The following is a 13,962-nucleotide window of genomic DNA, read 5'->3' as shown; positions in this document are numbered from 1 at the left end:
ATACCTGACATTTCCCAAGGCAAGAGTGTGCCTGTGCATAAGTGTGCCTGTGTGTTCCTGTTAGTTTACAACGCTTCCGTGGACATGGAGATAATGGGGCGCAGTGGCCAGCGATTGAACTCTAATAACTAAGCGATCCTCATGAAGAGTGATATATAAGCCAACAAAGATCAAAAAAGTACTACAGAGCTATTTTTGCACATATAATTTGCCATAATGAATTGATCATATGTTCATATAGGTGTCATGGTATAATTTTGTTTTGTTTCACGTTACATTGCATCATACACATCATGTTGCATAACGTCAAAAAACTCATATTACATCATCTCATGTCATTTTCTTAATCATTTCATTTGATTTGCCCTCTTTTTCTGCAGTGCGGGATGCATTTCACATCCAGAGCAGAGTGATCAAAGCTATTTCAATGGCAGGCTTGGAAAAAGACAACAAATATGTCATTTTTCAAATGAACTTAAACATGAACAAACTTATACTCAGGACACACAGCTTTTGCAAATAGTAGCAAATATTCTGGATTTAATATAATTCCAATATAAATGAAATGGATGTCAATATCAAATTATATTCATAAAATTATATTAATTGATGGGTGATGTAAACATTTTAACAATAACTATGATCCACTATACATATGATAGTGCTGTAACATCGAATTGCATTGCATATTCTTATTTACAGTACAGTATAGATTGTATTATTGAACTGCATTGTCTCATTTCAAAGAGAAAAATTACACAAGTTAGTTAAAACAGTATTAATGTGCAGTAATGTATCTTTACTGCGTAAAACACAAATAAAGGGCTGCAGTTTATATTTAATTAAAACATATTAGCCCTCTCACAGTGTTGTGCATAATAGCAAATTTTAATCAAACTGTTCGGCATGACTGCATGATTTAGCTGCTAGCCTAAACTCTCTCTGGACACACACACACACACACACAGATACACACTGCTGTGCATGGTGCAAGACAATTACTGTTGTTTGTTGAGGGATTTTCAGTGCTAAGCTCTCAGGAGGTGAAATCTGTACGACAGATGGGAGAACATTTTCCCATAACTGCACACGGTTCCTCCTTCAAGAGAACCTACAGAGTCCTGCCAGGGCGCAACTGGCCTGCCCTTGGGGGAGGATTTTTCAGGTTGACGGGGCAAAAACTGGCGAAACTCGCGTGTAAATGTCCTAAAAATGAGTCTGTGGTCAACACATCTGTTTCTATATACAACGCTGCATACGTTAGGCGATGCCAATTACCAGCTCAGAGCACGGCTTGTGCCTCGAGATAAAACAGGTTGTAATGTATTAGAGTGCAATTAAAAGCAAGATACAAGGTGTTTATCATTGCAACTCTAATTACAGCCACACATCACTTCTTTTTTCTTTTTAAAGGCCGTGCTGTTACAATTCTCATTGTTGGTAAGCAGCTGTTAAAGTGACAGTCTCTTTAAATTGCTTTATGACTGTATTTTCACGAGGCTTGGGAGTTTTTTGGGGGTTTTTTTTACACCAAAGTGAAGTAAGTCATCATTATCATATTAAAAAAAAAAAAAGGCCTCAATATCGAGGAAAGGCTTTGGTTTATTCATGACAGCGTGTGTTTGCAATATGCGATCAGACTGAGTGACACCAGATGACAACGACGACGTCGTTTCCATTTTCAACCGCAAGTCTGAAATATGCAGAGTGCATGCTAATGACACACGCACACACTGCTGATTGCTCATTAAGCCCACTGTTCATTTGCATGGGGAAGAGATGAAATGAATCCATCAGATGTCTGAATTAGTCCCTGTGCAGCTCGTGTGACGTGACTCACAACAAAAAAAGAAAATGGATCCAAATTCTCTGCAGAGCGCCGAGTGGGTGCAACAATATTTACTTATGAAAGACGATGTCAGATGCCATCGGGATTTATCAAGGGTGAGGATGACACGTCTTTATTTCAGCAAGCCAACATGTAACTGCTGACTGTTTTAGAATGAATGAACAACCATTCATTTTAATTCGAAATGTATATTTTGTTTGATTCGGTATGATTCGATGTCAAAGACGATACTTTTGCACTTGAGTACATTTCATTACTTTTACTGACGTAAATCTGTTGAATCTGTCACTTTTATCAAGCTCTGTATTTGCAAAAGTGTCGGTATTTAAGTTATTTACCAACCTCCCTAAATAGATGTGATTTTTTAAATTCTATTTTTTATTTTAAGATAACAATTGTTTAGCATTTTACGCACGTGAAAGTTAAGTGCAAAAGAATTGCACGTGGTGTTCATGGTAATTGTATGTCAGCTGTGACCATACTGACTCATGCGATCATATATTTTATTGCTCTCAGTGCAGAATAATTTAATTCAGGAACAGTTACAACTAAATTGAAATACAGCAACACCTCAAACCAGCAGAAATGCTCCAATGAATCAAACCCGCAGCAAGTCATACTCTGGATTACAACACACACATTCACAGAGGACTGAAAGAGCCTCCAAATGATTCCATATATCTCACCACAGCAGCAATTTTCATGTTCATTTAACACCCCAGCACAAAAACAGACACCATCCTGAATATTTATACACAGACGAACACACACGGTTCGATTACAGACAACTGGGACTGTCTTCCGCTTTGCTCAACTTGTGCATGAAAACAGCTAATATTCTACCAGGGAGTAAAGAATCACCCAGCAGCTACATCCTCAGAGAAATGAAGCAATTTAAAAGCACTACGCACCAAATGGGATATTCACAATTTGCATTCCAGCAGCAGCCACCCTGTCATAACCGAGCAGACGTGACTCCCATTCAGACAGAAGTTTGGGAGGGGGGGGAATAAAGAGTCCACTACTCAAGTTATGGTGAGGAGGAAAATAAAAAAGAGAAGGGGAGTCTGACTGAGTGGGTGGGAGAGGAAGAGAAAAGACCACCGAGTCCATTTGAAGTTCATCTCTTCCCTCCTCTGCCTGCATCTGTTCCAAGAGACAACGGTGTGTGAGGTAAAGAAACTAAATCCAGTTGACTTTCAAACTCCCAACACGGGAGTGTTTTCAATTAAAATGCAGCTTTCCTGGAATTTACCTCTGATTAAATGTATTTCCGATTGTTAACAAATGGTTGCGGTTTCAAAGAAAACTACTTTGAATGTAAATGTATGAGACATGTAACCTATTTTTACACAATTTGCCTAAAATATTCCAGTCGTTCATAACTAATGTCACTAAATATTTCTCAGCACAGTGTTGAGCAGCTTTCTTTGGAAAAATGAAATTTCTTTTTTTAAAGTCACAATGAAGTTTAGCCAATGATGCTCTCAACTGCAAGGAAGAGCAAAGCTTTATAGTAAAGATCAAGTATTATAAGATAGTGTAATGGCAGCTGTGGCGCTGTCAGTTGGGATAGCACAATTCCATTTCCCAGGACTTTTCTCTGGTCTAATTGTGTATATAGCTGTGGTTTCTGTGTTTCTGTTGTGTGCTTATCACCTTGGTTAGAGCAGGTTATGATGTGATGGTTACAACACCATAAGTTAGATGGGTGTGGCAGCTGATGGCCTTTCTCACAGACCTTGCCGGCATTTGAGTTCAGACGATTTAGTAATGGTTATATCTTCACGCATGGCGATTCTTAATCCACAATTAAAATGAGGCCTAAACCTCAACCTTCAGAGTTTTCTGCAGTTTGGCAATTAGATTTGTCGTTTAAGCCGAGCAATATTGGCTTGCCAATCACTTTAACTCAATTGTTCTGGAAAAGAAATCCAGACGTCGCATCTCACTTCGGAAATGGGTCGGATTGGCTAAATAGCACTGCGATATCTGAAAGGAGGCGTCACACAACCTTGGAGAAATGTCGCTGCAGTATGGCAGTGCATTATACGGCTGACATTCATTTGTGCACAAGCTACAGAGCCTTCTATTTCTAGAAAATATGCCTCACTTTAAACATTTATATCATCGACGAATCAAATTTCATTGAGGACACTTTGTGGCTCTTGATGCATTTCACAAAAACAAAAACAAAAAAAAAAGGAACATTCGAGCTTTAGAGAAAAGACACAGCACTGGGAGATCAAGGCCAGCTCTGTTGGGTCAGCTCAGCTGGTGGAGTTCTCGCTGGCAGATCTCCAGACTCATTGATCTAAGAGCATCAGAACAAGGAGGCACTGCAGCATCCAGCAGGCCCCTCAGCAGGGCGTCTCTGGAATGCATGCGCCGACGTATGCGCGAGCGTATGCGTGCACACCGAGCTACCCCCCTCCAAAGTGCCATCTCCACATCCCGCTTTATTCCTGAAGGAGACGGCCACGGGCAGGAAGCGGCCTTTCAGATGGCGCACATTCTGCTCTCCGGTTGGTGCAGGGCCAGGAGGAGGGGAAACCAGGGCAAGGCGGAGTCACAACCAATGTGGAGAAACACGCGGCCTGCCAGGTGGCAGGCGGCACGATAAGGACCGTGCACGTTGGAAACCGTTTTGAAACCGCGATTGTGTGTGAGATGGAGGGAAGCATCCGAGGAGCACCTGAAGCTACACGAGAATCCAAGGATTTTCACCTCGGGCAGTAAGATTGCTGCCTATCAGACACTCACGCGCCTCTACACATGAAAACACAACACCTCGCCTACACTGATTGTCACTCTCTGCGACTCCCTTTTGAACCAACACCCCCCCCCCCCACACACACACACACACACACACACACACACACACACAAACATACACACACAGCAATCCCTCAGCTCTAACAGCAAAGCCAAGCGTATAGACTGAAGGCTTCAGTCCAGTCAGGAGATTGGTTAAGTGGTAGAAAGCCCGATGGTTATAGCGGATGGGTCTGAATACTGATTCAGACTGCAGAGGTGGCTCGTGTAGCACGCTGCTGATTACAGGAAGAGGAGAAAAGGGGGATGGGGCAGGAAAAGGAGGAAGGAAAAGGATGTGAAAAGACAAGAGAAGTTCATATGCAGTGAATTAGAAGGGGGAAAAGAGGGGCAGGATGTAACGATGCAGGTTGGCAAAGGTGGCATTTATAGTCAAGAAAATATGGGAATAAAGAAGAATAAAAACAAAAAGTGGGTGGCAGAGTTGACAGAGAAGGGAGGGGGGGGGGGGGGGGGGGGGGGAGAGTCGACGGGATTGCTGAAGGCTTCCTTCAGATCACACGCGCCCCAGAACAATCGTCCTCCGACTGAGAAGCACGACTGCAACACCCCACATTTTCCCTCTAAGAAGTTTCCTGCTCGCACCAGAAACAACTTTTTAACCACCGTTCGAAGCGGCTGAAGGCGGCCTCCATTTGCAAATTATGCCACGGAAAAAGAGAGTTGGAATGCGTGATGGGAGTGAGCGAGCATTTAATTTTTCATTTAGTGCTTCGCAAATGGATTTTCGGCTGCCTTTTAATCAAATAAAAACACGCAATTGAGCTGGGAAAATAGTCGTTAAGCTGGAAATCCATTGCATTTCGATATTCAGGGATCATTTTACTTCAATGCTTCCTTGTTTTTTTTTGTTTTTTGTTTTTTTTATCTGATGAAAAAAAAAACATACCTATGATGAGAGTTTTTATTTCATAGCTTTTAGGGCTTTTTTATTGCTTATACAGCCACTGCTATAACTGATCCTGCTTTAAATCAAATAAAAAAATGAAGATGGCTCTAGAAGCTGACTAAATTGACAGAAGAGGAAACGGTTAAAACTGCTGCAAGTGAAAAAACTGGATTCAATAACCTATCAATTACTTCCTTTAAGGTTTGACAGGCTTTGATTGTATCATGTATTCCCCACAAGAAGCCACGGCATTGACTCTTACTTACATCACAATATAACTGCAAGTCGCAGGGGCAAAGAGAAATACACAGAAATACACTCGTGGACACAGATGTTTTGAAATGTCTGGTGAGTTTGCGACACGTCGGAGCATCCATTACCAGCTGTGCATCACTTCCCAATTGCGGCAGTGACACGGCGACACATCGCCGCATTCTTGCCCGGATCAATTCTGCAAAGTGAAAATTACAATGCCGCTTCACATCTCCAGCATTTCATGTATCGCTGCTTTTACATCAGGCATGAGATCATGTACAACTCCATTCTCTGGAGTTCCTTCCTTGCATTCATCACTCTGTCTCATTGCTCATCACTCCGCTGGGCTGTCAGGGGCCACGCTTGGTAAGTCACGAGTAAATCTACTAAGTGGATCCCCCTCTGACATTTACTTTGTTCAATGTATTGTGTAGGATCCGTGTGTGGTTGTCCCTGGTTTATGCCTCAAAGGAGCTGCAGATTGTTTTTCCTAGTGTCCATAATGATATGTACTAATCGTAAACACACACTCTTTGGGAATTATATTTTAATGGCGGAATAAATCAATCTGGATTAAAAGAAACCATACACACGCAGCTGAGTGGAACAGATGGGACTTGTTGTGGTGCGTTTGGTGTGTGTGTGTGTGTGTGTGTGTGTGTGTGTGTGTGTGTGTGTGTGTGTGTGTGTGTGTGTGTGTGTGTGTGTGTGTGTGTGTGTGTGTGTGTGTGTGTGTGTGTGTGTGTAAGCACGCAGCACTGACGGAGGAAATTCCTGTGACCTTGATCGTGTCAAGCAAAGAACATCCATGATTCTGAAGCACAGCGTGCGCGCCCGTACAGGGTGACAGTTTTCATGTTCTTTGACTTTTCAGTGTTCTCTATCAGCGTCATAAAAGTCCCATCAAATCATTCCTGCTTCAGATTTGCCAAGGCTTGTGAGACTAAAATTCAAGAAGACGATGGACGGATGGATGTATGGCAGCCATGTTATTATGAATCCACAACATACTATTTAAACTGGTGTGCAAAAGTTACTGCGTTGACTGACGTTTGAGGCCCAGTTTATACGAATACGAGTGTATTTCCAAAGCTTTCTTAACTTTTGGGGGGGGGGTCCGTTTACACGGCACCAGTGTGCGGATGCACTGTATCCGCAAAGTATTTAATCCGGCTCCCAAGTTGGAAAGATTCTTTCACGGGAGCGACTCCCTCCTGCAGACTGCTGGAGCCTGTCACTGCGCATGGGCGTCTCTCCCCCAACCTCATCCAGTTGTAAACAAACATGGCGGCCCTGTAGTGATATGACTCGCGGTCTGTATTCTAGTTTGATCCTCCATATCAGTAGTCTATTAATTGAGACTCACCACTGATAGTATCCGATGCGCCATCAGTCCATGCGGCTGTCTAGTGCGCTCCACTTTCTTCACATGTTGAGAGTTTTGTTCTCTACACACACGTCTGTGCAGTTTCATTACGAAATCAAGGCACAGCGCTCTCCTGTGGCCCCGCATACTAACTACATCATTGTCTCTGTATCAGCTGCTGCAGTGTAAACATTGATAAGGTGTTGTCACGTGAAACGTTGTCGAGTAAACAGGGCTAAAGTTTACTTTTCTTTAAATCTACTCGCTGTCTTGCACTATGACTCTGATCAAGAATGTCTAGCTGCTCTTGCATTATAATTTGGCCAAAGATTGAGGAGAAAGGAAAGTCTTCAGTCTATATTCACACCGTGTTTTCAACAGGTTATAAAGGTCCAGACTGTCAAACAGGAAGTGGGTTAAAGTGGAACCAGATGTTTTGGATGTAATAAGAGAAAATGTGTCTTTTTCTTGAGTACTGTGCACAACTTCCATTGTGTCCTGAGTGTATTCTCATGAACGTATGTGACTGAAAAGGCATGAATGTTTTGATCTTGTGGAAGGAGCATATACATGGACATACGGTGGATCCATAATTATTTTATCTTCATCAGATGATTAACTACTATCAGGAAAGATACCGATAAATGTATTGATTTTGTTCACGAATCGCCAGAATAGACACACAGAATCCGATTCTCTGGGGTTCCTCATATATTTCTAAGCAATTACTTCTAGCCGTGCTCCTCCACCGTCACGTCTTTCAGCTGGAGTCTTAATGAGGAACAAGCTCGTTGTCGTCCCGCCCGTCAAACTTCCACGCCGCTAAGTTTCAAACACTAACGATGACATTTTTGTCTCCAAGTCAGAGGGCTCGCCTTCGGGAGCAGGCACTTTGTTTTCCAAAAACGAGTCTTCACAATGTCACCGCGCTCTCCTGGCACCTGTGAAACTGCTACTTCATCTAGGCCTGAAAGCAGATGCGTTTAAAAAAAAAAAAAAACAACGCACGGTTACACTGGATAACTTCGCTCTGGAAGCTCACGAACATAAAACACTCTTTGGGTGCAAGTCAGGAAAAAAACAAAAGCTGGATCATTTATCTTAACTTAAAAAATGCATTATTGCTTGCAAAGTAATCACAGACCACCTTTGTGTTGAATTAACAAAGCAACACTGTTGGAATGGGCGTCAAGGTCCTTGCAATCAATACCGATTTAAGTATTCAATTGATCTAACGGGGCAACAACTGGGAGAATAATGTAGAAATACAGGAGCTTGAAATGAAGTTTATCAAAATCAAATCATGTGCAGTCCAGCAGCGGGGGCCCTGACCTTTACGCCATCTTCCTGAATCTACATGACGCTAAAGTATAAAATGGGGACCGTCTTGGCATCTTCCTCAATAAATCTTTCCAAAGATTTCATCTGGCGTCCCGTCCTGGGCGATAACAGTTTATGACAATACTGGTCCCTCTGATGGCCCTTGAGGATATCACGTTGACATCTGGCCAAACACATTTGCTATATTTAGACGAGAGGAACTGCCAGTGGAGCACATTGGAGAAAGACACCTTATTGGGGTCACGCAATCTAATGATAAGCCTTTTCTTGTGTGTTTTGTGAGGCAGGCAATCAAGCCGGACAGTGAGATATTATAATGTGGTTTGTTTGACACGGGTGTGTTTTTCATAGGAAAGAAAAAAAAAAAAAACAAGAAACAAAGATGATGATTATTATCATGAATGCATTAATATGCAGGTAAAGGTTGCAGCGTGCAGAGAGCTGACGCCATCTGACTGGGGTGAAGGTTACACCCTGAACAGGTCACCACACAGGCAGTCACAGCTACTGGCAATTAACCTTCAAGGCATGCGTTTGGAAAACATGTACCTGGAGAGAAACCACACACACACACACACACACACACACACACACACACACACACACACACACACACACACACACACACACACACACACACACACACACACACACACACACACACACACACACACACACACACACACACACTCACTCACACACAGGGAGGACAGTATATTCAAATCAAGTTACACACAAAAGGTCGCCCACTCTCCCATGACTCAACAGAGATGCTTCTGATTATTGAGATTATTAAAACATCAGTGAATCGGACTTGTTCTCGCAGCGCATTCTGACAGTAGTCTGGATACTCACTCCGCCTTCCTGGCCAGTCCCACGGAGCGGCAGAGGGTGGTGGGAGTCTGCGGAACCAGGGACTTGCAGCAGGGGCTCCTTTTGTCCTCCTCCGCGGAGTCCGGGCTGGCCTGGCTCCCCTTGGGCGACTGCGGCGAGGTGGGCACCAGCTGCAGCTGCTGCGGGTGGTGGGAGGACGGCGCAGGAGGAGTCGGGTGCTGCAGCGGCGGGGCCGATAAACCGGTAATCTGCTGCGGATGGTGCTGATGATGATGCTGCGGCTGCGGCGGCGGCGGCGGCTGCTGCTGCGCCTGCTGCCCGAGGTGGACCGCGGCTTTGTTGCTCCCCGGGTGCGGGTGGAGGTGGGCCGGCGCCTGGGGACTGGCGCTGCGGTGAGTCGGGTGGTGGTGGTGGTGGTGATGGTGCTGCTGCGGCTGCTGTTGCTGCTGGTGCTGCTGCTGCTGCTGCTGCTGCTGCTGCTGCTGGGCGGGCAGCTGCTGGACGTAGTGGTGCGGGTCCCGCAGCTGGCGGTTCTCCCCGATCAGGTCCTCCACCTTCCGCTCGAGCTCGTCGATGCGCTGGCGCTGCGTCTGGATCAGACTCTGCTGGTTCTGCACGATGGTGGTCAGCTCCTTCAGGTAAAGAACGGCTTTCATTGGATTATCCAGCAGGCTCTCCATCACTGACTGTGGCTCGTGGCTGCGTGCCCGGATGCGTGGACTTCTTCTTCGGCTGTTTCTGGAGCTCTGCGCGCCGTCGATTGGGGCCTCGGAGCGGTGCGTAACGGGGATGCTGTGGCGGCGATCTGACGCCTTTACGCTCCGGTGAGGGTGGGTAGTCTCGCTCTCTCTCTCTCTCTCTCTCTCTCTCTCTCTCTCTCTCTCTCTCTCTCTCTCTCTCTCTCTCTCTCTCTCTCTCTCTCTCTCTCTCTCTCTCTCTCTCTCTCTCTCTCTCTCTCTCCCAGAAATGGTGCTGATGCAAGGGGGGGGATCGGCATCAGGGCGAAGTGGGCGGGGCTGCCGCGTTCCAATGACGTCAACACGCAGGCAAATAACAGAACATTTCCAGTTTTCCGTGGAATTAATCAGATTTTTCCCAAAATTTCGTTAAAACACCTCACTTGCTTATTAAGAAAATGCCCATAGTTTAAAGTGAATAAATCACTGCCATGCCTTAGTGTGGTTATTTATTAATCAATCAATCTTTCTTGACACAGAAGCCATCCATACATCCATCCATACATCCATACATCCATCAATACCAGAGGTCTGCAACCTTTATGACCAAAAGACACGTTTTCTTTCTGATTTTCCACCAAATAAAATTCGTCTGGAGCCACAAAACGTGTTCAATATCTGAAATGGAGATAAAACATCTAATAAAAAAAATGCTTTACATACTAAAAACTAATATGACGTTTCAAATAACTTAGGTATATTTTGTCAATTTCTTTTTTAGTTTTTGCTTTTTATAGCCCATTGGAGCAATTTTTCTCCCCCATTTTCACTATTTATATCCACCGTGCATCTCCTAATGGAACAGTTTCGCCTTTCTTAGAAATTCTTAACCTTCTGAGACTGTCTTTAGTGATTTTACAATTTCAGTTGTTTTTCCTGTATTTTTCCTGTATTATCATTTTAAGTAGTTTGACCTATTTGATCAGCTGTTTGAGAATTCAAACAGCGATAAGGCAAATCGGCTAAAACATCTGAAATTTCTAAGTGTGTGTGTCTGTGTGTGTGTGTGTGTGGGGGGGGGGGGACCCCATTGATGTTTCCCAGAACTCAAACCTTAACAGCTTTTGGCAATAATATGAATAAATTGTACTTTGCTTCATAGCGGATTTTAGTTTCATCTAGTTTTCACATTTCTGCTTATACGATAATTTCCATTTGTCTCCATTACACTTACAATAAATTCTGCAATGAAAATGTGTGTTTTAATAGAATAATTAAGTTTTATCTTCCAATTATTTATTTTTATTCCAAAATTAGAAGCATAAAAAGGCAAAAGCATTCCAGACTTGACTCCTCCTGCTGCTGCACCACGTATTGCAGCCATTGCAGCTATTAATTTGTGCAGATTTAAAAATATGCCTCACTTGGCTCAGACTTACCCCATCCACACTATTACCATTCATTCCAGCGATGTTTCTCCTAATTGTTCCCATCCAGAGTTATTTTATCGCGGTGAAATTCGGAGGTGCCTTTTCTCCTCCAGCATGTGAGATGAGCTACAGCTCTGCAAGTCCCTGCTCTCCACGTGAATGTGTGATTTGATGAATATTGCTCTCTGTGATGTTACTGTAGCACAGCAGTCAATGTGTTGGGGTTTTTTTTATTATTATTTTAATATATTTTTCTTTCTGAGGTATGTTTCCCTGCAGGCTTGGAAAATAATTCTGCAGTGGTAGAATCTAATAGCTTCCTCCAAACATCAGATAGGAGCGCCGTGCAGAAACGACTTGATAAAATATTAATTGTTATTACACGAGGTGGCTCTTTAGCACGACAATGTGCAGTATTTTCCGGGAGGTTTCCATAGCAAACAAATCACAAAGTTTGTAGGGAGCGGGGGCAAGTCTTCTCTTCCCCTGCGTCTGAGGAGATAGCAGTATGAATTTTGTAAATTGAATCAGGCAAAAAAAGGTGCTTTCCAGCCTTTGCCTTGGTATCTCTGACTTTACCAAAAGGGAAATGTTAAAAAATTGAAAAAAAAAAAGCAAGTCATCCAGACAGTTAGCATGCAGACAGAGCAACCGAGGGAAAATAGCTTTTAGGCTTGCAGAGATGATCCCTCCCGATACACACAAAAGTGATATGTCACTGAGGGAGTACTTAGCTGCTTTTCTGACGTTGCTTTGAAAAATGGGCTGAAGTTTCTACTCTTCACTGTTTGTGTGCAATAATCCAGGGCGTGGAAGATGTAATTAATTGTGTCTCTGTTAGTCAAAGCTTATTAAGACAGACTGCTGGTTTTGACTAATTCTGCATTGTTTATTCACGATTAGTCTTTCTGACACCAAAGGGTGACCACATTCAGCACGAGTAAATCACTGTTAATTAGGGCCATTGTCTTCTGAAGGGCAGTTTGCTGCAGTTGCCCAAAGCAGGAGTGACACTAATGATATGCTTTTATGTAATCAGAGCAAAAGGGGAGACAGGTTTTTTTTTGTTTTTTATTTTTAAATTTTTTCATCTTTTGGCACATGCATATAGTCGAAAGTTTCATCCAAACTTTCCTGAAACGCCTCAGAAAAAGATATATGTGTCAAATGACCTTGAGACAGTAAAATATCAGCACCACAGTGGCGAGCCAGGGTGGGTGCAGCCAGGTCCCTCCTTCCATATGGCTGCTTTACAAGCTGCATGAAGTGAAAAATGCTTTTCGCGCTTGACCGGCGACACACGGCTGGGCCGAGCCAAAAAAATGAGTTCTGCAGGAAGATTGCAAAACGGGAAATGATGCCAGAAGTGACTTTGGTGCCGGGCTGACATCTGCAAGGCCCAGCATCACTTGTTATGGACTCTGAGCTGGGAGAAGTGCAAAACCACCTTTAACACCAATTATATTACAAAGAAGTTTTGAGAGGGTTTTCACACGCTTGGTCAGAAAAGGACAAGGACGCAGCACAAAATGTGAGAGGAATAATCAGCTGCCTTGCCATGGATCCAAAGAGTCAAAAATCTTCAAATTTTATCACCTAAAACCTGTACCAGCTTGGAGAGATCTCCGATATTCTAATTTCTGTCTAAAAGTGTTTTTTCCTTTCAAGAGGAAGGTCTGAAAGTTGGCTGTGACTGTTAAAAGTTTTTGCCCCCTCTTCACATTCTCCTAGAAAACTTTTAATTTCAAAGTTCTGGTATATCAATATACTCCGACTCCCCCCCAGGGGGGTGTTGTATCTCCGGTTTGTTACTCCCACAAAGTAGACCAGCAGTATTTTCTCTCACTCAGCAGTTTATCTGATGTCGAGTCTGAGAGACACCGACTGAGAGCACAGTTGCGAACCCAAAGCAAGAGTCGGAGAAACGGAAAGTTGGCTGTAGAGAAGGAAAAGGGGTTTCTTCTGCCTCTGTTTAGAATATCCACAGCGCTCAGTATTTACATACAGATTGGAAGACGTCAGCATGACCATCGGCACACTGGCCCACTTTTGTAGATCAGACCAACTTTTCACACACAAATAGTATCTACATATCTGCATCTTACACAATCATTGGATAACAGGAAAATATCCTATTGCTTCAATCTACTGTACTTTAGGTTGGAGCTTAAATAATTTTGTGTTCAAGTCCTGAAAATGTGATTGTGGAGTTTTTTCCATATTTATTACAGTTTTGGTTTTTTTTTTAATGTTGTAATTACAGACTTTTTAATGAAAATTCTTTGAATGAATCTGGTAACAAAGTGCTAAGACTTCTACAGATATTGAAAAACTACTTTGATACTGTATATCTAAGCCTCAGCTTTCACTTGGTTGGCTCAGCTTGTGACTGTTGAGACATTTGACGCACTGTCGTCCATGTTTATGTCATTTAATAGTCCAATATGTTTTAAGTGAAACAATAAATGCACCGTTTTGAAATCCAT

The 13,962-nt window shown here is 43.2% G+C and overlaps 1 protein-coding gene across 1 annotated transcript in view; it reads right to left on the bottom strand.

Annotated features, from left to right (window-relative positions):
* Nucleotides 1-10,049, bottom strand: part of iqsec3a (IQ motif and Sec7 domain ArfGEF 3a) — a gene marked incomplete at both ends in the record, with an annotated part of 93,067 nt that extends 83,018 nt beyond the window's left edge. Inside the window, one exon of the mRNA XM_080517968.1 lies at nucleotides 9,391-10,049. Coding sequence (XP_080374094.1) covers nucleotides 9,391-10,049 — 659 coding nt within the window. The remainder of the gene's footprint in view (nucleotides 1-9,390) is intronic.
* Between the last annotated feature and the right edge of the window lie 3,913 nt (nucleotides 10,050-13,962).

The sequence above is a fragment of the Blennius ocellaris genome, assembly GCF_963422515.1.
Source record: "Blennius ocellaris genome assembly, chromosome: 22".
NCBI lineage: Eukaryota > Metazoa > Chordata > Actinopteri > Blenniiformes > Blenniidae > Blennius > Blennius ocellaris.
The sequence above is the reverse complement of the archived record's forward strand: the minus strand, read 5'-3'. Positions and strand labels throughout refer to the sequence as shown.